This window comes from Dermacentor albipictus, chromosome 4 (genome assembly GCF_038994185.2).
Source record: "Dermacentor albipictus isolate Rhodes 1998 colony chromosome 4, USDA_Dalb.pri_finalv2, whole genome shotgun sequence".
Taxonomy (NCBI): Eukaryota; Metazoa; Arthropoda; class Arachnida; order Ixodida; family Ixodidae; genus Dermacentor; species Dermacentor albipictus.
Genome location: NC_091824.1, coordinates 49,007,180 through 49,033,744, shown reverse-complemented (window position 1 = coordinate 49,033,744; position 26,565 = coordinate 49,007,180). Strand labels below are relative to the sequence as shown.

The following is a 26,565-nucleotide window of genomic DNA, read 5'->3' as shown; positions in this document are numbered from 1 at the left end:
CCCGAATATAAACGGTCCGGCCTTCGTGAAAAGTTAGCTCCGACGCACTTTCCTGGCACGGCTGTATATAACCTGCACGGGAGCCCGACACGCATACGTCACTCCCCGCGCGCGGCAGCACAGTGTGACAACGACGACCCGAAGTCGGCGCCATCAATAATGCATCGCGTGTAGCGCTCCCGACTTGATGTACGATTCGCGTCACCCCATCCAGGGCGCGTCATTCGGGTGATGGAGGAGGGCTTGTTACGCTTCCGCGTCTGTATAATGTATATATATACACAGCGGCGCGAATTGATCGCCCATTGACGGCGGTCGTTGCCAGCGAACGAGCTACAGGCGATCGACCGCCGCGTTACAGCCGCGCACTGGCCGTCAACTTGCGCGCGTACGTATACACTCGCTCTGGGCCTCGCACATGCGTAATGCAGGACCGAGCCGAGCCGATATTCGCGTCGGGTGCGTTCCGACGCAAGGGGTCGCGTGTGTACCGCGCCCTATACCGCGTCTATACGTCTAGAATCCGCGTCGCATTCTTGGGTAGCGTTGCTGTGTTCGACAGAATGGCGCCAACGATCGGCAGCTGCGCATGCGGCAATTCACGTGCGGCGCAGGTGTCCTGCACGCCACCAAAGTATACACTGCCGTCATCGTCGTCGTTGTGTCGTGAACGTCATCACCATCTTTCGTGTCCACTCGCAGGGCGAAGCCCTTTCCCAGCGGTCTCTCCAATCAGCCCTCGCTTGCCTCTGCTATATACTTATGTGCTACGCTTTCAAGTTTTCTCATCGTGACGCCACCTAATTGTCTGACGTCTCCGATTACCCTTTCCTTCTCTTGGCTCCCATCATAGAGCTCTGTTAGACCGCTTCTTCCGCTTCTTCTTCCGCTCAAACTCAACTACCACTATAAGTTACACTCTGCAGTTATTTCGAGGTAAACTAGACAAGATTTAGATTTACATGCTGCAGTCAGCCATCATTCGTACAGACAGAAAGAAAACGCATTGAGGTTAATCGGTTCGAACAAAAGTCGCTATCGGAAAGTGTGGAATCGCGGTTTGAAACTCGCTATTTCAACATCCCTCGCTTTTGCGTGCGGCCACATGCAAAGCAAAGAATTGCTAAGTTTAGGCGAAACGTTCCGTTTGCCCCCTTTACCCCCTTTACTGCGCCAGCCAATGTGAAGCTGTACAGCTGAGCGTGCGATAGCTAATACGCACCGCTTAGCTGGCCGGCGCTGCAAAGCGTTAACGTTAGAGCCGCGGTAACGCCTCAAAACATTGTGCTCAGCCTTCTCTCGTACACACGTTATCGCTTAAACGTTTCTCCCTGCCATTAACCTATACCGCACGCATACTTTCTCGTATAGCGCAGACAAAAGCGGCTGAACGCGAGAACCGGTACGCCACCATCAAGCGCTGTCAGTTCGCCCTCCAACAACGGCATTCGCATCGACTAAACATAGCCTGACGCGTCGCGTACTGCAAAGTGCCCGCTTAGTTTGTATACCGGAAGCTAATCCCCTCGAGGAGCGCGGACCTTTTGTTTTCACCGGCTCCTTATCGTTCATCTAAATCACCTCTCCGTCGAGCCGGTTTTGTCGCAGGCGCGGCGCTTGCACTCCCACTCACTTTCTCTGAAACGGAGCGGCGCGTATACAGCCGCTGCCGATCGACTCGGAGACAAAGATCTCTCCACTGGGGCGTCGTTAGCGTGACACAGATAGGCGAATGCCTCCGGTGTCGCGCGAGACCGAGGTTACAGTGTACCGAGAGGTTTGGAGCGAGTCCGACGGCGATGACAATGCGCGTTCGCGCTTAGCGCTGCGTGCCTGCGTGCGCTCCCGCGGCACTGCGTCCGGGCACGCCCACTTGGGAATAGGAGGGGTGGGGTGCCAGACCGTCCGTCCGTCCCGCCGATGGACGTTACTCAATCAGGGACAATGAGCGGCCTTCGTGGAAGAGGAGATGCTCGCCTCGCGTGCTTCGACCGCGCTCGCGCAGCGAGTCGGGCTAATTGAGCAGTCATGCAAATCGGCCCCGACGTCGCGCCGCGCTGAGCGAGAGCCGTCGAAAGCCCCCTTCGGCTTAGCCTTTTCACACACGCACTTCACTCCATTAGCAACGTGTGCGCGCGCCGAGCGGCGCGCACGGTCGGCGTCACACACGGAAGGGAGCGGCCGCGCGCGTCGGAGTCTCGGCACGGCGCAAATTGGAGGCGATAGGAAATGAACCCGCCGTGGTTGCTCAGTGGCTATGGTGTTGGGCTGCTGAGCACGAGGTCGCGGGATCGAATCCCGGCCACGGCGGCCGCATTTCGATGGGGGCGAAATGCGAAAACACCCGTGTACTTAGATTTAGGTGCACGTTAAAGAACCCCAGGTGGTCAAAATTTCCGAAGTCCTCCACTACGGCGTGCCTCATAATCAGAAAGTGCTTTTGGCACGTAAAACCCCAAATATTATTATTATAGGAAATGACCCGTCTCGCGGGCTCGGTGGCTATACGGCGTCGTTCTGCTGCTGCACACAGCACGAGGTTTCGGGTTCGATTCTAGGCCGTGGCGGCCGCATTCCTGTTGCACGTGGAATTCAAAAAAAAAATATACGCACTCGTGTACCGTGCTTTCGGTGCACGTTTACTTATAAGCTCGCGGACAACTTTCTGCGGCTGTGAAGGAAACGCCACGGAGGCGAAGCGCGCACAAGTGAGAGCGCTTCTGAAAAGAGTGCCGCGTTTTCATCCACGTTAGTTTTTAACCTGGGAAAGAGAAAGCATACACACCCTATTAGCCACAGTCGAATGAGACAAGACACACCACTGAGTGTAAAAGTTTACTCATTTTGCGGCTTTTCCCTTCCGTGCCGGGGCAAACGCGAAACCCTCGCAAGTGGTAGCTGCGTCGATTCACCGTCTGTTGCGAGCAACCCAAAAGAACTGTCGAATGCTGGCGGACTACTTGGCGCGGTAACACATGTGCAAAAGCGCCGCGCTTCCGTAGCTTTCCCTTCATAGCCACAGAAAGTTGTACGCGAGTATAGTGCATGCACTTGCGCGGATATATAGTTGAACCACCAGCCGAATGCAGCGCTGTCTCCGGCTTGCAAGTGCGAAAGCACCGTTTCTGTATGCCGTCACTGCATAAGGCAGACTATATATATATATATATATATATATATATATATATATATATATATATATCATCCGCCGTGATTCGCAGAGTCGCGATTGCACGCTCAAAGAACTGAGAAAAGATTCATAACACCAGAGAGACATTCGAGATTTAGGGAACTGGTTAGATACAGCGGTGATTTAGCGGTAAATGCGAGAAATGCGATATCATCACACGTCGCGCCTCTCTGAGGTGCCGGGTCGACGATTTGAACCGCGTTCACGTGCCACGTTGCAAAGCGTTGTTCAGATGCTCACTCGAGCTCACATATCCAACTGCCTGTTCGATGACTGAAGTGCCACTGCCGGTGGTCCGGAGCACGTTGACGCATTACAAGACGGAATTGTGTGCCTCGTGCGCTGACGGACAGTGTGTTCCATTTCACCCGCCGTTTGCGTTGTGCTGCTGAGCACGAAGTGGCAGGTTCGATTTGACGCCTCGGCTATACCGCATTTCGAAGAGGACGGAATGCAAGAAACGATCGTGTGCATATAGTACATACAGACGTATATGTGCACGTTAGGAGGTAAAACATTAATCCGCGGAGCCCTCCCCTACGACGTTCCTCATGATCCACTTTGCAGTTCCGCCACGTTAAGCTCCGCGATTTATTGATATATCACGAGTGACCGCTATATGCTTACTGTCTGAGGAGGAGTATTGCTATAGCAACAGGCGGGCCTCTAGACTTGCAAGGGGTGCAAGGCAATTGTTCCCCTGAGCGGCACCCATCGAGTGCAGTACGGTCCGAAGACTGTCACAGTATACTTCTGTTGTACGACGAGGGTATCTGGCAGCACAGTTGAAGACAAATGGGTATAGGGCGGGCGTGAAGCGGGGCAAAACAGGGGGCGCGCCATCCACCTCGCCTCGCCCTGATATCACGCGGTTTTAGGCATTCGCACTCCCGCAGCTCGGTGTATACTTAAAAGCGCTTCTTGTTGGGCTAGTTGGTAGCTGCTCATTGTAAAATATGAAGACGCCAAATAAACTGACACACACAAGAGAAGAGAACGGGACAGGGCGCCTTGCAGCGTTACGTTACGTTACAGCGACAGCCCTGCAGCTCGGTATACGTTATACAGCCGGAACTGAAACCTAACCCACTCCTGTCTGAAAACGCTCGTGCCTGCTGAAAGTATAAAGTGAGCAGCCGACGCGTGCGGTTCTTTGTATCACTTTCTCGTCGCCTGTAATTATCGGCGCACGCCACAGATTGCCGGGAAATAGTTTTGTTAGACGTAAAAAAAAAGGGGGGGGGGGGGAACAGATGTCTTTTCAGATATCGCGGTCGCGACCTAGCCCGAACTAAATACTGTTGAGGGGCTAAAATATGTGCCGGCGCCTGTGGTCTAGCGCGTCGCCGAATTCGAGCGAAAAACAAAAAAAAAGAAGGAACCTCGTTAGACTTCCACATGATTGGCTCGGCTAAAGATCCGGGTCCTCCACGTCCTGCCTCGAGGAGATTGAGGGGGGTGACTCTTCGTCCGTACACGTGTAATAACGGTCACGCATACACATAATGCGCCCCGAGGCTCTCGTTCATCCCAAAATGGGCTTCGCGCGTCGCCCCTCTGGTGTGTGTACGTATCGAGGGATCTCGAAGCCGTGGGCGGTGAATTCGTGAGGGCTACAGCGGAGGGAGTGGGGTTACCCCTCCCCCGCCGCCCCGTGTGGCTGGGGGCCTCGGGGCATGACCGCGCTGGAGGCCCCGTGACGGGCAGGCGACAGGTCTGGCGACCTGGTTGCTGCTTGCTCGCTCACTCCGAGCAGTCGTTTCTTCCACACTAGACCGGCCCGCAGCATGAGGCGGAACACGTGGTGTGCGCCGCTCGCGTCTCGCCTGGAGAAAGAACGCGCCGCCGACGGGTCACACCGTCGACGACGACTTTAGGGAGCCCGCCGTCGCTGCTGCTGTGTCGCGGTGTCGTGCGCCCAATTACCGCGGCGACCGACCGACCGCTCGCGCCCACGTCTCGTGTGCTGTGACCTCGACCCCGCGCGGACAAGAGACTCCCTCTGCGCCATTCCGGCCGGCTGCCGCCATGTTCTACTTGCACCAGGTGTCCGGACGCGCGCTCAAGCCCGTGCTCAGGAACCTCTGGGAGGCGCACCGCCCGGCGCACTTCTTGTACGTATACGCGTGCACCCGACCGAGCGCGTTCGCGTTGCTTGCGCACCGACGCTGCCTGTCGGGAGGGAGGATAGGACACCGCTCGAAGCCGCGTAAGCGCCGCCGCCAACCGCATGGAGCGTATAAAAGAGAGCTTTAGATTAGGGAGACGCAAGGCGATGAGACCCCCCTAGCGCTTGGGGGCCCCAACGCCTTGCGTCCCCCTAATCTAAAGCTCCCTATTATTTATGACCTATCACCTGTGCGCGCGTGGTCGTGTATATATATATATATATATATATATATATATATATATTGTAGCGGGTAATATGCATGTGGCACTGTGCGGACTGCCACCGCTGCGGCGCGAGACACGAGCGCGGGTTGTTGGTGCGAAGCGCTAGGACTCGTATCTAGAGCTACCTGCGATCCCTCGAACGAGCTACATAAACCCCACTTCATTTGGTGGAGCTGCGGGGTAACCTCAAAAACTGGAACTCCGAAGCAGGACGCTACCGACTGCTGCGACCATGCCTGACGAAACCACCCAGGAAGATGCACCCCAGCCTCCGACGGTCATCGTTTCCGGTGCATTGCGCCAGCGTGATCCTGCCATCTTTAGCGGCACCGATGATCATGACGTGGAGGATTGGTTGTCATCTTACGAAAGGGTGAGCCAGCATAACAAGTGGGACGACGTCACAAAGTTGCACAATGTGCTGTTTTACTTAACCGGCGTCGCGAACCTCTGGTTCCGAAACCACGAACACGATTTCACAACGTGGAGCAGATTCAAGACAAGTTTCACAGAAGTGTTCGGGCGCCCCGCTGTGCGCAAGCTTCGCGCAGAACAACGCTTACGGGGGCGCGCGCAACATCACGGTGAAACGTTCACAAGTTACATCGAAGATGTCATTGACCTGTGTAAGCGCGTGAATCCGTCAATGGCGGAACAGGACAAGATAAAACACATTATGAAAGGCATTGATGAGGACGCATTTCAAATGTTGCTAGCGAAGGATCCGCGTACGGTGGCCGAAGTTATCAACTTGTGCCAAAGTTTTGACGAGCTACGGAAACAACGCATCTTAGCTCGGCGCCCACCGCCTACGGAAGATTCGTTAGCAGCATTGGTTATTGGCGACAACCACGCAACTTTGCTGACGCAAATAAAAGAATTTGTGCGCGAGGAGGTCGCGCGACAGCTCTCGATTTTGCCGACCACGGAGAAGCCTTCTCAATATTTGGCTCCAGCGATCCGACAGGTAATTCAAGAGCAAGTGACCGAAGCTCTTCCACCTCCGTGTCAGCCGGCTCCCGTGGCCGCGCCTCTGACGTATGCTGAAGCCGCTGCACGGGCGCCTCGTCTGCCGGGATTCTCTCCTCCGCCTTCAGCGCCTCTCCAGCCGGTGTTCTCTCATCCGCCCTCGCCTCGCCAGCAGGTCGCTCCCTTTTTCAGCGCACAGCAGCAAGGCACAAATCCTTGGCGTACTCCTGACAACCGCCCAATATGCTATGCCTGCGGTACACTGGGGCATGTAGCGCGCTTCTGCCGCCGGCGCTTGCCGGCCTTCGTGGGCACCGCGCGACCACCCAGCTCCGGATTCCGACCATACCGTATGCCTCAGCGACCACCATCGGAAGTCTACGCTGCTGATGACATACCAGCACCGCAGTCACAGCTCTACAATACTCGTCGCTCGCCTTCCCCTCGTCGGCGCTCACTCTCACCCATGCGTCGTAGGCCCAGTGCCAGTACTACTGAGGCGGAAAACTGATTTCCGCAGTTCCTGAGGCACGAACTGCGTCATCGTCGGAACATCAAAGTCCTCGTTTTTCCCCCGCTAACGTTATTGAAGTGTCTGTTGATAGCATCAAATGTCTTGCCCTCGTCGATACAGGTGCTGCTGTATCTGTGATTAGTGAGCAACTTTGCCGTAAATTACGGAAAGTGACCATGATGCCTTCGGTATTATTGCTTAGAACAGCCAGTGCACAGCAAGTTCAGCCAGTCGCTATGTGCACTGCCAGGGTGTTGATTCGAGACATTTTGTATCCGATTGATTTCTTTGTGCTAACTTGTTGCTCCCACGATGTGATTCTCGGTTGGGATTTTCTGTCGCGCCATCACGCCGTCATTGACTGTGCACGTGCTGAGGTTCAGTTCTCCGTTCTGTGCGATATGCCATCTCACGACGTTAAAGTTCATGATGTTACCAGGATCTGTGTAGCTTCCGATACTGACCTTCCCCCTCACAGCGCGGTATTTGTCCCTCTTTCATGCGCATCGCTTGCCGAAGCGACGGTCATGTTTTCACCCGCTGCCGTCTTCATTCGCCGCCAGCCTATATTGTTGCCTTTCGCTCTCCTCACGGTGCACCATGGGGCTGCAGAAATACTGATTTCTAACCCAAATTCGTACACTTTGGCTTTGCACTGTGGCGAGACTATTGGTACCATCCAGACTGTGGACGCTGACGTTATTGTGCATTTCCCTGTTCCCGACGACGTGGATACTGCCAACGTAACAGCACTGGCACCCCATGTGCCATCTAACCGAGTACCACCGGATGTTTTTTGTCGCTCTATTGCCGCTGACCTCGAGCCGACACAACGTGAGCGGCTTATTACTCTTTTAAATGATTTTCACGCCTCTTTTGACTGCAACCAAGCATCATTAGGCCGCACAAGTACCGTCTCTCACCACATTGATACGGGACATCACGCACCATTACGCCAGCGTCCGTACCGCGTGTCATCCACCGAGCGTCGTGTCATCGCCGAGCAAGTTGAAGACATGCTTGAACGTGGTGTTATCAAGCCATCCTGCAGCCCTTGGTCATCTCCTGTAGTACTCATTAAGAAAAAAGATGGCTCGATTCGTTTCTGTGTGGACTATCGTCGCCTCAACAAGATTACACGCAAAGATGTCTATCCTCTACCGCGCATAGATGACGCCTTAGATTGTCTTCATGGTGCCGAATTCTTTTCTTCTTTGGACTTGCGATCGGGCTATTGGCAAGTGCCAGTGGATGAATCCGACCGCTCCAAGACAGCTTTTATTACGCCTGATGGCCTGTATGAGTTTACCGTAATGCCATTCGGCCTCTGCAATGCACCCGCGACATTCGAAAGGATGATGGACAATCTTCTACGAGGCCTCAAATGGAAGACATGCTTATGTTATTTAGACGACGTGGTAGTTTTCTCCCCTGATTTCACCACTCACCTCTCTCGTCTACGCGAAGTCCTTACTTGCCTTACCACCGCCGGCCTTCAACTTAACTTGAAAAAGTGCAGCTTCGGAGCCCGCCAGCTGACCATACTTGGCCATGTCGTGTCCAAAGACGGCGTCCTTCCCGACCCTGACAAACTTCGTGCTGTCGCAGAATTTCCGCGGCCGACTACAGTGAAAGAGCTCCGCAGTTTCGTCGGTCTTTGCTCTTATTTTCGCCGCTTTGTGCGCAATTTTGCCTGCATCATCGCTCCCCTGACGAAGCTCCTGGCTGGCTCTGGTGACCTTCGCGACTGGACTCCGGCGTGTGACCAAGCCTTCACCACTTTGCGTCGTCGGCTTACCTCACCGCCTGTTCTACGCCACTACGACCCGAGTGCACCGACTGAAGTTCATACCGACGCCAGCGGCGTTGGTCTTGGGGCCGTCCTTGCACAACGGAAGCCTGGCTTTGCAGAATATGTGGTTGCATATGCGAGTCGTGCTCTCACGAAGGCAGAATCCAATTATTCTGTCACGGAAAAAGAATGTTTAGCTATTGTTTGGGCCTTAAACATATTTCGCCCTTACTTGTATGGCCGTCCGTTCGACGTTGTGACAGACCACCACGCGCTCTGCTGGCTTGCGTCACTGAAAGACCCGTCGGGGCGTCTTGGACGTTGGGCTCTTCGGATCCAAGAATTTAACATTCGCGTCATTTATCGATCCGGGCGCCAACATTCTGATGCAGATGCGCTCTCCCGTGCGCCCATGCGATCCGACGAAAGGCCACCTTCATCCACAGAGTGCCCGGTTGCTACGCTTGCTGTTACTGACATGCCGTCTGAACAGAGAAAAGATCCGTGGATTGTTTCTCTTATTGACATTCTTAGCAGTTCTTCAACGTCTACATGCCCTCGAGCCATTCGTCGCCAAGCCACCCACTTCGTGCTACGGGACGCCATCTTGTACCGCCGAAACTATCAGCCCGACGGTCGCAAATGGCTACTAGTCATCCCTCGCCATTTGCGTTCCGACGTATGCACGTATTTCCATGCAGACCCACAACAAGCTCATGCTGGCGTCCTGAAAACCTACGAGCGGCTCCGCCAGCGGTACTACTGGCGCGGCATGTATTCTTATGTCCGCAAGTACATTCGGTCATGTGCAGCCTGTCAGCGACGCAAGACATCTTCTCATACGACAGGCCCTCTGCAACCTTTACCGTGTCCTGCACGTCCTTTTGATCGGGTTGGCATCGACCTTTATGGGCCTCTTCCATGCAGCGCTACCGGCAATCGTTGGATAATTGTCGCAGTAGACCACCTGACAAGATATGCTGAGACTGCTGCACTTGCTTCGGCTGCTGCTCGCGACGTCGCCGCATTCATCTTACGGCATTTCGTCTTACGGCACGGCGCACCGCGAGAACTGCTCAGTGACCGAGGCCGTGTCTTCTTGTCCGAAGTTATTAATGAGCTACTCGCCGCGTGCCGCACTATTCACCGCACCACTACGGCGTATCACCCACAAACTAACGGTCTAACGGAACGATTCAACCGCACCCTTGGGGACATGCTCACCATGTATGTTGCGTCGGATCATTCCAATTGGGACGATGTCCTCCCTTTTGTGACGTACGCATACAATACCGCCGTTCAGGCTACCACAGGCTTCTCACCATTTTTCCTTCTTTATGGGCGTGAACCATCCACTACCCTCGACACCGTACTACCATATCACCCGGATGCCTCTGAATTCACCCCTCTTTCCGAAGTTGCTCGCCATGCTGAAGAGTGCCGCCAACTGGCTCGCTCGTTCACGTCGGATACCCAAGGAATCCGCAAAGATCGCCACGACAACGATCAGCCCACACAGTCCTTCGCCGTGGACTCTCACGTCTGGCTTCGGCTGCCCTTCCAAGCTCCAGGCCTTAGCCCAAAGCTTGCCCCGAAATATCAAGGTCCGTACCGGATCGTCGCGTGTACTTCGCCTGTGAATTATGTGGTCGAACCGGTGACGCCATCTTCGGACAAACCTCGCCGTGGCCGCGAGACTGTTCACGTCAGCCGCCTGAAGCCGTACCACGACCCCCTTATCGTATCATCGCCTTAGGTCGCCAGGATGGCTCCTCTTCGCCCCGGGGGAAGTTGTAGCGGGTAATATGCATGTGGCACTGTAGTTGTAGTGGGTAATATGCATGTGGCACTGTGCGGACTGCCACCGCTGCGGCGCGAGACACGAGCGCGGGTTGTTGGTGCGAAGCGCTAGGACTCGTATCTAGAGCTACCTGCGATCCCTCGAACGAGCTACATAAACCCCACTTCAATATATATATATATATATATATATATATATATATATATATATATATATATATATATATATATATATATATATATATATATATATATATATATATATATATATATATGTGTGTGTGTGTGTGTGTGTGTGTGTGTGTGTGTGTGTGTGTGTGTGTGTGTGTGTGTGTGTGTGCAAAGCGATCGACTTCGCCCCGAACATGACGAGGTCGTCCGTGGAATAGCCGGAGGCCGAATTCGCGCACGAGCAGGAGTGCCGTAGTGTGGGAACCGCGCAGGTTGTCCGCTGCAGTCACGGTGTTTTACAGCTGTAGCGGATACCGCTCGCGTGCTGCTGAGAACGGCATGGCCGCGGTTCGATTTGTACGTGCCGCTGCGCGACCGCATCCTCAAAGCTTGGGATGCTGCAACGGTCCCGTGTATGTAGCGAGCTTTGGACGCACGCTAAAGGCGCATGCATGTTTAAAATAAACTCGGAGCTCTTCTACTCTAGCCCCAGCGCTGCTTTTTTGGGAAGCTAAACGCACCGGAGAAGATGGAAATAATTTGCATGAGCTGCATCAGTAAATTACTCTCGTACGCATACAATAAAAGAAAGGAAAAAGATAGACGCTCTTACCGCGAGGGTGGCTAGTCCGAAAAAGCGCAAAAGGCGGAAAAAAAAAAAAGAACGGTGCGTCCCGACACCGTCTTGTTCGCGCGCAGCACTTCGCCTTGACGACACGGATTTTCACGGCGCCGAGCAAGGATTTCTGTCGGTAAAGGTGGGCTACACTGAGTTCTAGTAGAGCCAAAAAAGAAACTGAACTCCACAAATGTTGGGAAGTTTTACCGAGCCACAATGGCCCAAGTGCGAAAATATATATAAACATATACTCCTAAATCCGTGACGTCACACATACGCACCGGCGCTGGGGTTCCATCAGGATACGTTATCAGTGATTTAGCGTTTCTCTATTTATACAGTGGTTCGTTAAATTTCGCCAGTCACTCGACGTCGGTGTGCTATACACGCCTCTCATATTATGTTTTCCTCTGTCTGGTGCTTGCTCCCGATTACACACTAAACTCGAAGGCAACGTTGTGGAGAGAGCAAGTGAGGCGGAGGAGTCGGTCTTTGTCCGCGGATCGTCAGCGGAAAGCGAAATTTAAAAGAAAACGGAGAGCGGCGGCAGAGGGCAGGGCAGCCTTTATGCTGCGAGGACAGTTTCGTCAGGCGTCTCTCTCTCTCTCTCTCTCTCTGGGTGCCGCAATTTCTCTCGCCGATCTCGAAAGCGCTGGAGCTATCACTTTGTGCGACCCGCCGTACCCGAAGCGAGGACCGCTCGTGATGTCGCAGGTCCGGAACTCGTGCGGTCCGCGAGGAAGAACGCGCCGTGTGATCGAGAGGAAAAAGCGCGTTCACGCATCGCGTGCTGGCTGAGAGATTTAAAGGGACACTTGAGATGATACGTCCGAAGGGCTCGTTCACAGCCACTAATCTATAATCCTGTGCTGACGAAAAGTTGTTGGAAAATTCCGTCTCGGATCAAATCTTCGGGGGGGAAAATAAGTACTTCACCAAACTGAGCTGGTGCTGCTTAGCGCGACCGTTTAAAAGGCACTCGCTGCTGACGTTCCACGGCTGCTCAGGATGTCTTGTGTTCGATTCCCCGGCCGAAGCATGCATTGCTCCTATGAGGACGAAAAGTCGTTGTGTCGTTGTGACGTTGTGTGTGGTTCGGGTTGTTGCGATTTGACTAACCTTGATGTACCCCGGATTTTAAACTGACGCGCGAAGCCTCCGCATTAAATTCGACCGCGTAAGATTATAACAAAATGCACCCAAATCCAAACACGGGGGCGCTTTCGAATTCCGCCCCCCCCCCCCTATCCAAGTGCGGCCAACGGCAAGCGAACCTGCGACCTCGTGCACAGCAGCTATAGACGCCATGGCTTCATAAACCATTGCAGCGCGTGACGACAGGAAGTCGATTTCTTAAATTCTCACCAGTTCCCAAAGTTTGGGCGAGTTGGCGGTTTTGACTCATATCCAGTTTTAACGCCAAACACGGATACAATTTGTCTTGTCGTGCGAACAAAACGTCTCGATCGATAAATGGCTGATAAAATAAGTTTTGGTGTTAGCTCGCGTGCTTGAGCTTTCTGTACGCGTATTGTCCTGTATCGGGCGCTAAAATACAATACGATATTGTAACGTCTACAGCTGTAAAGCCGACTACTTTACCACGCAACACCTGTTTGAGAGCAAGTGTGGCAATTTCACGTCCACTTCGTGAAAAAAAAAAAGAGCGAGTCACATACACGCGCACATTGCCACGTGACGTCCTTGCATTGTTTTTTCTCCAAGCGGTATATAGTCTATTTAGCACGTACATAGTCTATTTAGCACCAATTCTTGCCTCATGTTTACTATTTTGTCAAAGTATGGCCCATTATACTTACCCATATCTCTATAGGAGGCTCACTTCATTTCAATCAGTTCACTCATATGGATTTGCCATCAACAATGCTCCAACAAAAGGTGAAAATCGATGTGCTGTTTGCCTTTGTACACACGTCTGTGTGTTCCCCACCCACCGTGATTTGCTTAGTGGCTATGTGTTGGGCTGCTAAGCTCGAGGTCACGGGATCAAATCCCGGCCACGGTGGCCGCATTTTTATGGGGGCGAAATGCGAAAACATCCGCGTACTTAGATTTAGGTGCACGTTAAAGAACCCCAGGTGCTCCAAATTTTCGGAGTCTCCCACTGCGGCGTGCCTCATAATCAGATGGTGGTTTTGGCACGTAAAACCCCATATATAATTTAACTGTGTGTATGTGTTCCCCGTTAGGACACATTCAATATGGAAGTGTGTCTTGTTTTCTCGCATCTATTAAGTGACGCGCGCGGACTTCGTTTGCGAGCGGCGCGTCGAGAACTGTGGGAGTGGGCAGGGAGAAAGAGGGACATCGTGCACTTGGATGACTCGTAATTAACCGGCCGGCTCGCGTATGCTGTTCTGCCTCGCGATGCGCTTCCAGATGATGATGCACTGAACACGAGGTGCCCTCTAGGTTTTACACAGGTTTCTTATCAAACTCTGCTGACAGGCGACGCTCTGGCGAAGCGGTTGCCGGCGATTCTCGCGAGGGCTCTATAGATTCGCCCGAAACCAACAACGATTCCACTCGTACGCGAAATAGGTGAAGGGACACTTAGTTATCTCTACGTGGATGAACGCGGAAGCATTGCGACCACGACGCGATGCCTATTCTCTTTCAGTCGTCTTAATTTAACTTCGCCCTAATTAACGCCAAAGGTCGAGGGTTCATAGCCTTTTTGCACCATCTTGTGCTCACGCCAAAGCCGGGTTTACCGCATAATGAGCCTTTTTTAAAACACTTTCGCATTCAAAAAGTTACAAGTCGTTACCGGCCTCCGAGACCATCTTCGGTCGAGGGAGCCCTGTTTCATCGCCGCGACCCTCTCTGCAGACGTCTCCGATCGAGTGCGATCGTGCGCGCGCCTCGAGAAAGCGGTGCGCGTGGGTGAAGCCACTTTACGCCGAGCGGAAGTGTGGGCGACTTGACCTTAGCCTTGACATTCACGCCTGGGTCCCTCGCATCCGCCCACCGTCCGCCAACAGCGTGTGTAGTAGGCATGCGTAATGCCCGGCCTTCCGTCGGGCTACACGGACGACTGGGCAAACAGTGCGCATCCGTTCGACTCTGCCTTATCCCTCTCACGTGCGGGCTCTTTTTTTACTTACTTGTAACTACGAGGGATTGGCTATAGATAGTGCATACTAAATAAATCACGCACTGTGGCCACTTGAACCGTTGTCTTCCATCGGGAGTAATTGTGACTCGTAGCATTGAGGGCAGCCGGCCATTTCGCGGCCATAGTTGAAATTGTAGCGCCAGTATTAGAGGAATGAGAGACGAGCAACGTGCACGAGACATACATGTGAGGAGAAAGGAGAGATATGTCCTCGTTCACACACACACACACACACACACACACACACACACACACACACACACACACACACACACACACACACACACACACACACACATATATATATATATATATATATATATATATATATATATATATATATATATATATATATATATATATATATATATCAACACTTGGCCTCGGCGAGTATGCGTCAGCTACTGTCGCGTTAGAGCTCGCTCTAAAGTGCCCTTCAGTACGTTTCAACGGGGGGCCCCGTCGGATATTTTTTATCTGTTTAACGATCCGGTATACGAGCGGAGATACATGCAAATGTAGGTTGTCAGGCGATGGTGCGAGTAAGTGAACTAACCTCCATGCAGCAAAATCACTCTCCCATTGCATCGACCAGCGTACTCCTCCTCTACCTTCGAGGTCGAGACCCAGTGACGTACACTGTAAACGAAAATAAACCCACCTGGGAGTTTTTAACAGGTGATGTACCCTAAAACCTCCCCTCCTCAAGTATTTACTCCGATGTATGGGAGCAAAACAGCGCCATTCCCTCGTTTCACTCCGCTGGCTGTCTGCGGGAGTATTAGGGCGACATGACGCGATTTTACTCCGCTTAAAAATCTTGTTCTCCCGTGAAACTCCGACAGGGAGTTTTAAAAACTCCCCTCCGCCGAAAGAGCTTGGTCACGTGGCGCTTCCCATGAGGCTGTGCGCCTCGCCAGCGACCGGGCGCATTCGGCGGAGTCGGCAGTGCTCATGGCTGACGGTTTGTTTACATTTGTGAAGTGTCGCTCCGTGACAGCGTTTCGTCAATTTGTTTCCCGTATTTCCTTCCAGAAAGTGTTATTGGCATGCCTGAAGCTCGCTGTTTCTCAGCTTCAAGTACGTTTGCTCTGATCACTTTGCTGACAACGATGAATGCAAGAGCAACGTTTTCAAGTGCGGAAAAAGGCTTAGGTATACCTCGAAGCTACTCACTGGCTCGTGATGTCGGCTCAGGTTCTGACTGTGTTTTCGTGCTGCGTGACCCTGGCTTGTGTTGTTCAGTACGTGAAATGCGACTTTTATGTCCTTTTGGGTACATGCTGACAACGTCTGGTGTAGTGTTTGAAAGGACCGCGTAGCAATGGCAACAGCAGCCACTGTTTGAGCGACGACGTCCGTGCTAGTCGCACATGTATGGCGTACCCCAAGTTCGTTGCGGTGCTGTGTTGCCAGTGAGAAAGATCGGAGTGCAAGCAACTGTTTTTATATATCTGCGAACGGATATTTTCACCCGAAGAAAAACGGTAGGACATAAGTGTGCGTACTGTAAATAAAGCTTCTTATTGAGCGATGTGCATCGAATTGTTATCGCGCATATAGGTTTTGGTCACGTCATTGCTTCCGATATTGCATTAATATTACGCTCTATCCGAGACACTAATTTAGACGCATGCCTGCTCGCTCCGAGTTTAAGCATTCACTCGACAGATCAGCTATGTAGCTCCTTTTCACAACCGAGAGATATTGCTTGGACGCAGAGCAAGTAGTGCGGTGTATAATATGTATGACTGCGCATTTTTCGGTGTTACGTCGGCTGCTGCGGGTCATGCTCACACCTAATAATTTGTTGCTACGCTACCACTATATCGCAAAAATTTAATTTTGCTATGAAGCAGACGCACTTACATTTTTCTTGCTTACTGTAACTAACGCACTACTTTTTGGCCGCGAACGCCGGCAGTGTGCGAAGTCGCTCCAGCACTCAGAATGGCATGCTAATTGTGAAAATTTACGCCATTAACTTTTTTCTCTCACTATTCTGAATTAACAGTTTTGTGTTGAATAAGGTATTCTGTTAATATCACAGAGGCACATCTCGTATGAACGAGCATGGGAGTCGTAATTCTGAATGAAGCACATCTGCTCCCTAGGCGGTTTAGAGGCACACAGTATCGTGGCTATATATACTGGCACCGTTGCTTCTTGGGTATCGCGTGTACGTGGGATGTCTTTCAAGTTTCTGCATTGGGCGTTTCTGAAATGTTTATGTATGTCATGATATATGTGCTTTCATTGACTTGTTTCGTAGAATTTGACGCGGTCTCGTGTGCATATTTCAAAATTTGACCAGCAGCCTCTCTATGTAAAGATGTTCGCGCAAACTGACGCGATGCCTCTTTTTATACTCCCGTTGCACCTCAAAAAAACTCCGTCCATTGCAAAGCAAAAAAGAAAGAAAAGATAGTAAAAATACCTCCCATAATTCCACGCGAAAATTCCGCTCGCACGGAGTAAAAATTCTACTCCGATCATACGGAGCATAATAAACTCCGAACCGGGGGGTCGCTAGAGGACAAGCGTTATACTCCCACGTCGGAGTTATTTCCGTTTACAGTGTATATATAGTGCATGCCGCGAGGCCCGCCCATCCCTCACTCTCTTCCTTGCGGCACGGCGAACATCGCGTGGCGGTTTTGTGCGCTCTGCTTTCTTTCTCGGCAGCGCCCGTGTTGTCTGCGTTGCTACTGGATATTGTTTCGCTGCAGGCGTTGATGGTGATTCCTTTTCAACGTGGCACATACCGGTACACCGATGCCGCGATGATGATAATGATTTCTCACGACATGCCACGTACCCACAGCGGGGTATGGGCCAGTAGTAACCTGGCGGGGGGAGGGGGGGAGGGGATTTGAACGCACTAATATTTACAGGAGCGAATGGATAATTAATGAATTTGGTGCGCTCCTGTCCTCGTCTTCGGACAGGGGTAACAGGTGCAAATCCCATTTTACAGGATGTATAGAGGGCAGTGCCACTAGGCGAGATCTAGAGTTACTGTATGCTACCACAGGTCCTGTGGTAGCATATATAGTAACTCTAGCGAGATCTGTGGCGTCGTCTTTGACGACGAGAACGCTCAACGCTTTGGGAATGAGGGTGCCCGGAATGCTCGGAATTTCGTTTCAATTTTCAGCTGTTTCAGCGGAAGTTTAATATAACTTTTTTCTTTTTTCCCCCGACGCGATCGATCTCGTGTGATTAACGCACCGGGCTAGTAATTGTTTGCAATGCCCGAATGTAGCGAGATTACCTTTGAAGAGATAGAGCGCGGCCGCGGTTATATAGCTCATTCTGTGTCCGGATGCTCGTATTAGGAAGAGTATGTCAACCTTTCTTGAAAGAAGTGAGAAGCTCGTGTCCCACAGACCCTTTACGATCGGCGCTTATATCGGCGATGAAAGTGCCTCCAACTGGGCTGCATGTTCCAAAGAAGAGACCTTTCCGATTGCGTTTAGACGGCGACCTGTGCGCTTGCCACCCGCTTCGCGCCGCCGACGACAATGTTTACGCTCTGGAGCTCCCAGAGAATGCACCTAATTGAACCACCCGATTGATGGCCCCACTGTGGGTATGTGCCACGGCCACTCAAGACGACGACGACAACAACAACAACAACAACAACGTGCATAACGGTCGCGGATGGTCGCCTGCCGCCGGCGTTTTCCTCGTGTGCAGCCGCGGACTTGCTCGGCCGGCGAATTTGTCGCAGGGCATTGCGGTCGTGGAAGCGGATGTCGCATAACGCGTCGAAGTCCGGCAAGAATTCTGCTGCAAGCGTCATTGTGTACACAGGAAAACCTGAAGTAAGGGGGGGGGGGGGGGGGGTCGGGGTCTGCGCGGATGAGAAAATGCGGACGGCTGTCCCCCACGCACACACTCCTACCACACACATGCTTAGCTTCAAAATATTCTCGCCTGTTCTGAAAAGGGAACGTCTCAATAATGGGCATGGGACAGCCGTTCTTTCCCGCGTATATATGTATACTGTTCCGGGGAGTGTCGGATTCCGCCGTATTGTCGAATTCGCCATCTCGCCAGAGCTCTGTGACGGGCAGACAGTGCGACTATATATACGACCTCTCCGAATGGCTGAAAACGCCGCCATTGTAGAATTTAACAATATGGCTGAATTTGACCGCGCCCAGAACACGGAGTTTCAAAAAATGAAACCTCCTTGGTCCCGAGCGACCTTCGTGTCGATTCGTGTCGAAGGAGAGTTCGTCGCTTCTGCGTCACCCGTCCGTGCGAGACCCACTGTCGCTGTCGGATCGCGAGCAGTGGCCCGAACCCACGGGGGATACAGGTCGAGAGTCAGACGGCGGGCTGAAGGGGCCACTCGATGAGTTTGACGACGACGACGACGACGTCAGGGAACGACACAAATCCGCCGCGGAGGATAGGTCAAACGCGTATTCAGTGAATTTCGTTCTGCGTCTCATACCCACCTCTTTCGAGAAGTGCGGCGAACGAGGCGTCCTCTTCAAGCACGGGCAGGATATGTGGCGACGACTGACGCGAAGAACAGACGAACCGAGCCATCCTATGCATAGCGGGTACGAGCCACGAGAGGAGAGCAAGAGACAAGCGGACGGGCCGGGCGAGCCGCCATTTCTCCGCCAGCGCCGCATGGGTTCGCTCTTGTGCACGTGCTGGGGCTCGAGCCGGAGCTCGGCCGGCCCGCCCCATGGCAGCCCGGACAGGCGTCGCTCGGCGCCGTCCCGCCGTGCTGCTGGGCTCCTGAGCAGCGGCAGCCACGGGGAGTCGGCCACCGCATGGACCCTTGGGGACCGGGGCGACGGGCCCTGCAGCGCCTCCGTCGCGGTCGCCATGGCCGACGAACCGGGACGCGTCCGCGTCGTCGCGCCGGCTCCGGGGGGACGCCGGCGACGGTCGCGGCGAGACGTCCACCAGGCGTACGTCGCGATGCGCTGTGCTCTTCGCGCCGGTGTGATTCCAGTGTCCCTAATAGCGAGCCCGCTGTGGCACAGGTGTATGTTCACGTGTGCGTGTACGTAGCCCGTCGTGCTGGTCGCGGGTCGCGACGTTGTGTGGGGGCCATGTATGTGGTATGTACGCCGATCAATGTTAAGCGCACGCTGCAGAAGAAAAAAGGCGCGCGGTCATCGTATAGATACACACTTAGCCCATCGTGCATTCCCATCTACATACAGAGTACATACATACCTACCTAACAGATAGGTATGTATAGTCACTTTCGGTGGCACCTGTGGCAAAGCGAAGGAACGGCGCTGTGGTGGTACGCGTGAGGTTAGGGAGGGAAGACAGTTGTACAGGTGGGTCTGGGAACTATCGCATCGCGCGCTGTCGACGGTCGGCTTCGTGTATACGGCATATGCCGTGTGTGCGTGTGTGCGTGCGTGTGCCTGTTATTAGTTATTCTTTAGTTCATACGGAATTTTTGAAAACCGCCTGTGGCGCACATAGCACAATTCTAGTTCTTGAGCTCGAATACTCGACGAGGCGAACACTGCTCGCACGAGAAATGGAAATGCATAATCGACGAATTAGCGAAACTTCACTATCGTTTTCGTCAATTAATTTGCAGTTGATTTGTACATCTTTGTTAATTAGTCCATTATGCATACGGATTTATCGTGCGAATAACGACCGCCGTTTCGATAAATCCACCTCAAGGAATACAATTACGCTGTATGCCACAGGAGATTTATACATATTCTGCATGGTCCGAAAAAAAAAAATCGCCCCGCGTATTCTAGTTCACTGTACCTACAGTGAAAACTGGCTCGTCTGTGGCCTTCTGTGTGGCCTGGTCGCTTTTTTTCTGATCTCAGTTTGAACGCAGTGATCAAGGGACATTTCTACGTTTCCATAGCCAATACTCCGTGTGCCCTCTGACCGGAGCTTGTCCGTACTGTTAAGTCTGCGAGGTCACCTGAGTCGATGCCACACATTCTCAGGAGGTGGGTTAAAGGGACCCTGAAACGATTTTGGCGATTTTCTACAAACCTACTGAGCCGTTAGAGTAGGTTCTTCTGATCATTAATTGATGCATCTAAGTGCTCTGCGTAAAGCGTGTAATTTATTATAAGGTTTTAAAAATACACATCGCTGCCGATCGCAGCGCACTGCTCGGCGGAATTTTAAGCCGCCCCTACCCATATGATGCAAATAACCCATATTACGTCATATGGGCGAGCTATCTGATTGGCTGACCAGGGCGCGTGGTCGATAATTTTTCCAACTTTATGGTGAACAAATGATGCTCGTAATAGTTGGAATGTTAGTTACTTTGTTTTTGTAAAAAGAAAATAACTTAAAAAGAATACACAAGAATAGTTTTTTAGTACACTTTAGCACTTCCGGCACACAGCAAGTGTCGTCTGCTTGTGTTACAACGTACTCCATTTTGACGAGAGCTCCGCGGTCAGAGTCGGTCTCAGTCTTTTCGCAAGCACTATGATTCGACTTTGTTGCCTTGTGGACTACAAACCTAGCGACCTGCAAACCGCGAGTCCAGTATTAGGGCAAACGCAAGCGCAAGGGGACAGGGTCTGGCCGCTTGACTTTGCCGGGATTAGCCACGAGATGAGCAGAAGGGCAAATGTGAACGGTCTGCACGGTGCAGCCACCTGGTGGCACAGAGCTCAACCATACACAGTAGCAGCAACGAAGTGTATTCTTAGCTGCTGGTGTGTATTTTTCGCAGGAGTGTAATCATCAACACATTGATTTATAAATGTTTAAAATGCTTTACACTTGGTTAGAGCAATATTAGCGCTTTGTTTGACTGGTTAAGCGCTGCGCCAGCAAGTGTCTGGACCGTGCAGACCGATGAGGCTGCTCACGTAGGTCTACGCTAAAGTTCCTTCATCAGCTTGAGTTTATGCCTCCAGTAATTTGTCGAAATGACCAGCTTGCCTGTTTTTAGCGGAGTACCGGACACGTTCGGCGCTACGACAGAATGCTCGCAACGCACGCTGCTTCGATAGCTCTCGGTCGACGGCCAAGCGGCTAGCGGAGAGGTCTCGCGCGGGAGGGGGCGTGCTCCTAAACAACCGGAAGTGAGCGATGTGACGTCGCATCGTGACGCTAAACCAGTGAAGGCGGAGCTTAGCGCCGCTCGCTCGGCGAGCGAGTTGAGGAGGAAAAGCATAGCTAGGGAGGAGGGTAACTTCTAATCGCTTGCAGCTCCATTAATACGTAACGCTTCACTTAAATTGTGGTGCGAATGTTCTACTTAAGCTGTACCCTACGCGCCTACAAAATTTGTCCGACACGTTTCAGGGGCCCTTTAACGTTAGTTCTATTGGCACTGCTGTACGAACTATGCTCGACGGCTTATCTTGGTGTTAGCCAGCGGGGGTATATTTTGCTGTGAAAGCCTCCCCCCCCCCTCCCCCCATCCCAGGATATTACATTAATCGTTGTGAGAACGGCAGAAAACCTAGTTAAGAGTTCGAGGTACGTAAGCACCCTCCGACATTTAAAGGGATACCACAGAGAAGCACCAAACCTGTTTAGACTGATAAAGTGCGATTTCGGATGTTTGTGTTCGCAAATTTCACGGTAAATAAGTTTACTACTATAAGAAAATATGAAGTCACCATTTTATTATTTTTTGGGGTGGGGTGGGGGTGTACGTCCGTGTGACGTCATGGTTTTCAAACGTGGTGCAGTGTAAGTTCTTACAACGTGCAAAGTTCGATATTTCGCTCTTTTATAATACATCGTAGTCCATCGTTGCCGACAAGAAGTTAACTGCGAACCCGGTTATAGGCGCTGTGAAAATCCGTGACGTCACTGCAAATTGGTGCGAGAGCTTAGAGGCGGCGTCGCCACACGCGTATTTCTCGTGTTTCTTCGTTTCTCTTTTCCTTTTTCCCCCTCTCGCTTAACGAACCCTGTCTCAGAGCATAAGGGTTGCTTCTAAAGACAATGTCTGTGGCTAACGCCTTTTTTCTTGTGTTCGCGTCCTTGTGTATTCGCTGGTATACCCCCCTTTTTCAGGTTCCTCATGCACCAACTGGCCCCGCCCCCATGAGCTTGCTCTAACATGTTTTGAGCCTCTTTCCGGGGCCGGTCGCGAGTCTAGAGCATTCTAAAAATGTGAGCCGATTTCGAAGGTAGTGCAGTGTAAAAATGTGGGCCGTTGATTGACGTCAACTAGAGGCCCAACCGCCTCCCATTTTTAACAGCGAAGCCGTTTATGTCTAGGGTTTCGTGTATTTTTGTTCTGCGTGTTCAAAAACCGTGGACCGATCCCGGAGATAGTGAAACACCGGGCCGACCCGCGCCGGAGGTAAATCAGGCTTCAAGTAGACCGCCAGCTTGCAAAAATAATATCGGATATTAAGCTTATAAGAACAGACGTACACTACACTTTAACCCGCGTCGGCCATGTCTATATACGTTCGCACCGCCCTCTCTTTGTCGGCATTCCAAGCACATTGCGTATCTCCTTTCCTTCCGCTCTCCCGCGGTGGCTGTCCCGCCGAAACGTCACGCGTGTCTCATTTCCCCCGGTTCCTCCTCGGGGCAGCGGACCCATGCTCCACTCGAACGTATAGAAAAATCAAGACAAATGAGATCGTACCTTTGTCGAAAATTCTGTGTCACCTATGTGTCGCGCGCTAAACAGGTCCGCTGGTCATGCACCTTCACAGAGTAGAATGGCACATGATTTTTTTTTTCAACTGTCTTTTTATTTGTATTTTACGAGATCAACCTACAAATTCAGCTCAGCCTATTTTTTTATTTTTAGCGTCCCAGTTAAATGCACGCGCGCATCCCATCACCGCGCAGCTCTCTTCCGTCTCGCGGTAGCTGCCAAACAAACCTCTTTACACGAGCTGACATCCGCCCGCGGCAAACACCGCCCTATCGGAGCACTCAACGGACCGGGCGATTGTACGCGATCCGGGAAGATATATCGCGCTCGTGTGTATGCAGCTCCGGTGTTTTGAGTCTACCGACAAGTCTATAGCAAACGCGCTTGGCGGGTCTGCGATAGCATTATCCCCGAGGTATAGTAATACGCGTAAACATATCTATAGAGGCCGAACACCTATCTGACGAGCGCGCTTGGAACGGTAGTCGTTGAAATCGCGGTGTCGTCGGAAGTTCGTCGACCTTGGTGCGCAAGCACGACACTCACGTGGGGCGGCGTGCACCGACGGTAACGTGAGCACACACGATCATTTCAATACACAACGGCGACCTCGGAATACGAATCGTCTTGCGTTTTATTAGAGCGGGTTGACACGCGCCTATAGAGACTGCCGGGGAACATGTTTAAGTACAGGCATACCAGCTACTTCGACGAGCTGCCGGCTACGCTATGAGTCGGTTTCTTGCGCGTAGCATATCTGACGCTCGTGGACGTTTGGGAAAAACTTCCGAGAACGTTGCGATAGACGCACTGTCTTTAGCGATAACCTCGAGGAAAGTTGCAGAGCGCTATGAATGAGGGGCGCGGGTGTCTGCAGGGTTCTGACAATATGAAGCGTCTTTTCGTCAGCGATTGAAATTTGGCGTGCTGGCGGAAAACGTATACCTCTACACCTTGCCGCTGAAGCCGTTGACGATTTTGTTCCCATGCGTTCATTTGCTTCCCTGCCGGCTCACTCACGGACGACTCCGTGGCGCAGTAAACGCACGTAGAGAGAGAGAGAGAGAGAGAGAGAGAGAGAGAGGTAATAAGTATTTAGCGAATAGCCTGTTTGGAAAGCGTGCGTTGCCTATCGCAGTGATCGCGAAATGTGACCAAGTGGCAAGCCATAAGAGCTAACTTTACCGTATTGGTGCAGGGGTTATGTACCGACGTCATCGAAGACAGACATCACGGCGAAAAGCAGCACGTTATTTAGATCCGCTTATATCCAGCAGCACAGCGGAAGCTGTGAATGGGACTACAATATGACCTAGGGGACGTCATGCGAGTTCATATAAAAGCGGTGGGAATAGTGCGAACAGGTTGAAAAAAAGAAAAGGTAAGGAGGGGAGAGACAATCTGACGAAGAGTCGAAATCAGAAACTTGCCACTCATTGAACCAAAACACATCCATTCTCGGCCTTTGTGTCACGTGACATGTGTGGGGGTCTCGCATCTCACAGGAGTACGTAGCGTGCCTCAGTCCCCTCACATGAAGTCGCGTAGGAAAGCCAACTAGCAGTCATATGTACACTCGAAGTAAAACGCCGGGGACGCTTGACGCGTTCACCTTTCTTTCCAGTGGAAGTACGCGTAGTTGGGCCGGCGAAGTCTTACGGAACAGGCATTTTTTTTTTTTGGCGGAAGCACTGAGAGCGCTGTCATCAGGGGCTGCTAACGCTGCGTTTTTAAACACCCACCAACAACCAATACACTGTACTGATATTGATTCGTATGTATGAAAATGATTATACCGACGCGATCGCGGTGTTTCCCGACCACCTTAATCCGTGCCAATGCATTCTAAATTCAGCAGTTGTTCCTGTGACAGCCCAAGATGACGGCACCCATGAACTCGGGGAAAAAAAAATAAGAAAACAGCACTGTACAGCCGGCATCAAAAGTTCACGAACCGCGAGACGCGAGAGAAAGCTGGATGTCTCCGCTGCCCGGGCACGCAGCCTCCGATATTCTGCACTTCCAGCATGTACTAGCGAACAACGCGATGTTGCGCGGTTTCATCGACTATACAGTTACAAAAATGTTCGAAAATTATTCGTTTTCTCAGATCCCGCGGTCCGTAAACTTCTAAGGCCGACTGTACTTTGTCCGTGTTGAAGAGTAGTAGTTCCTGCTTTATAGCTGTGAGCGAAGACGTCTGCGTTTAGTTCGTCTAGAAAAGGATTGGAGCTTTAATACAATGAAAAGACGGTTTTTTTGAGGAAAAGAAGTGAGAGATTGAAGGTGAACGATTGAGTGAGAGCTAACTTATTATTAGAGAGCTAATTATTAGAGAGTCTTAGCTCGTCCCGCATACGTATTGCCCTTCACGGATTACCGGGAGACGCGGACGGCAGATGATGGTGATGATGATGATGCTATAAAGCACCACTGCCGACGCCTTGTAGCAGTACTTAAGCATAATAAGATTGGTCACCGCAATAAAGCTCCGTGTCTTCCCTGGTTGTATACTGTCCGCTGCAAGATGGCGCCTACGAATCGGCTGTTCACGCTTACGTATCAGATAACCCGGTATTCCGTTACCTGCAGTACGTTTTACGGACAAGCTAAAACTCTCAATTTTTCTGCTTTGCGCGCTGCTGGTACGCTTTTTCTTTTTTTGCGCCGCTACCGAGCGTTTTCGAGCACGCCCACGTTGCTTTACGTTCACGCCTGCCTTTTGTTCTGCTTCTTTTTTTCCCCTTTCCCTCGGCAGTGATTTGTTGGAAGATTCCACGAGCATGGGTGAGAAAGGAAACACACAGGTATATACGCCCAAACCTTCCTCATTCTCGAAGGGCGCTTACAATGCCTCAGAGATGCTCTTTAAAGGGGACACCAGTAAGGGATGTGTTAAGTTAAGCTCTATTAGTCAATGGCGCTCCTGTTGTAATAGCTACATGGCCTCTCTCGTAGCGTAAGAGGCGGCGGCTCGGTAAGCTGGAAAAGACACTAGAGGCTTTCAGCGTGTCCGCTATTCCGGCAAACCGGGGCGGTTCGGGCGGATTACCGGATGGTCGGGGGGCGTAAACGTGATCGGCCAGATTGGTGGCGCCAGCTGGTGGTGAAAAGCTCAACCACCTAAACACAGAGCCAATTACTATATTCTTCTTAGCTGGGGTGTAAGGTTTCGACAGCACAATTACGCCGCTGCCAAAATTTGCACCAGCAGCGAAGCATAATAAAGTAGGTTGCTGCAATTTTAGCTCTGTGTTTGTCTGATTGAGCTCTACAACACCAGGTGGCTGCACTGCTCCGGCCGCTCACGTTTACGCCCCCGACCATCCGGTAATCCGCCCGAACCGTCCCGGTTTGCCGGAA

At 51.9% G+C, this 26,565-nt stretch overlaps 1 protein-coding gene and 1 long non-coding RNA gene across 6 annotated transcripts in view; one reads left to right on the top strand and one right to left on the bottom strand.

The window, feature by feature from the left end:
* LOC135915382 (uncharacterized) overlaps window positions 1-19,196 on the bottom strand; it is a 138,806-nt gene extending 119,610 nt beyond the window's left edge. The window contains exon 1 of the long non-coding RNA XR_010568609.2: window positions 19,058-19,196. This is a non-coding gene — a long non-coding RNA (uncharacterized lncRNA). The remainder of the gene's footprint in view (window positions 1-19,057) is intronic.
* LOC135915381 (coronin-2B-like) overlaps window positions 1-26,565 on the top strand; it is a 294,501-nt gene that overhangs the window by 198,161 nt on the left and 69,775 nt on the right. For 2 of the 5 annotated variants that reach the window (XM_070536932.1, XM_070536930.1), the window contains exon 2: window positions 25,961-26,009. The exons of 1 other annotated variant lie outside the window; for it this stretch is intronic. In XM_070536932.1, coding sequence (XP_070393033.1) covers window positions 25,986-26,009 — 24 coding nt within the window. In that variant the 5' untranslated portion in view covers window positions 25,961-25,985. Of the gene's footprint in view, window positions 1-18,860; window positions 19,526-25,960; window positions 26,010-26,565 lie in introns of those variants that run through there. 2 more of the 5 variants (XM_065448414.2, XM_065448415.2) reach the window with 2 other exon arrangements.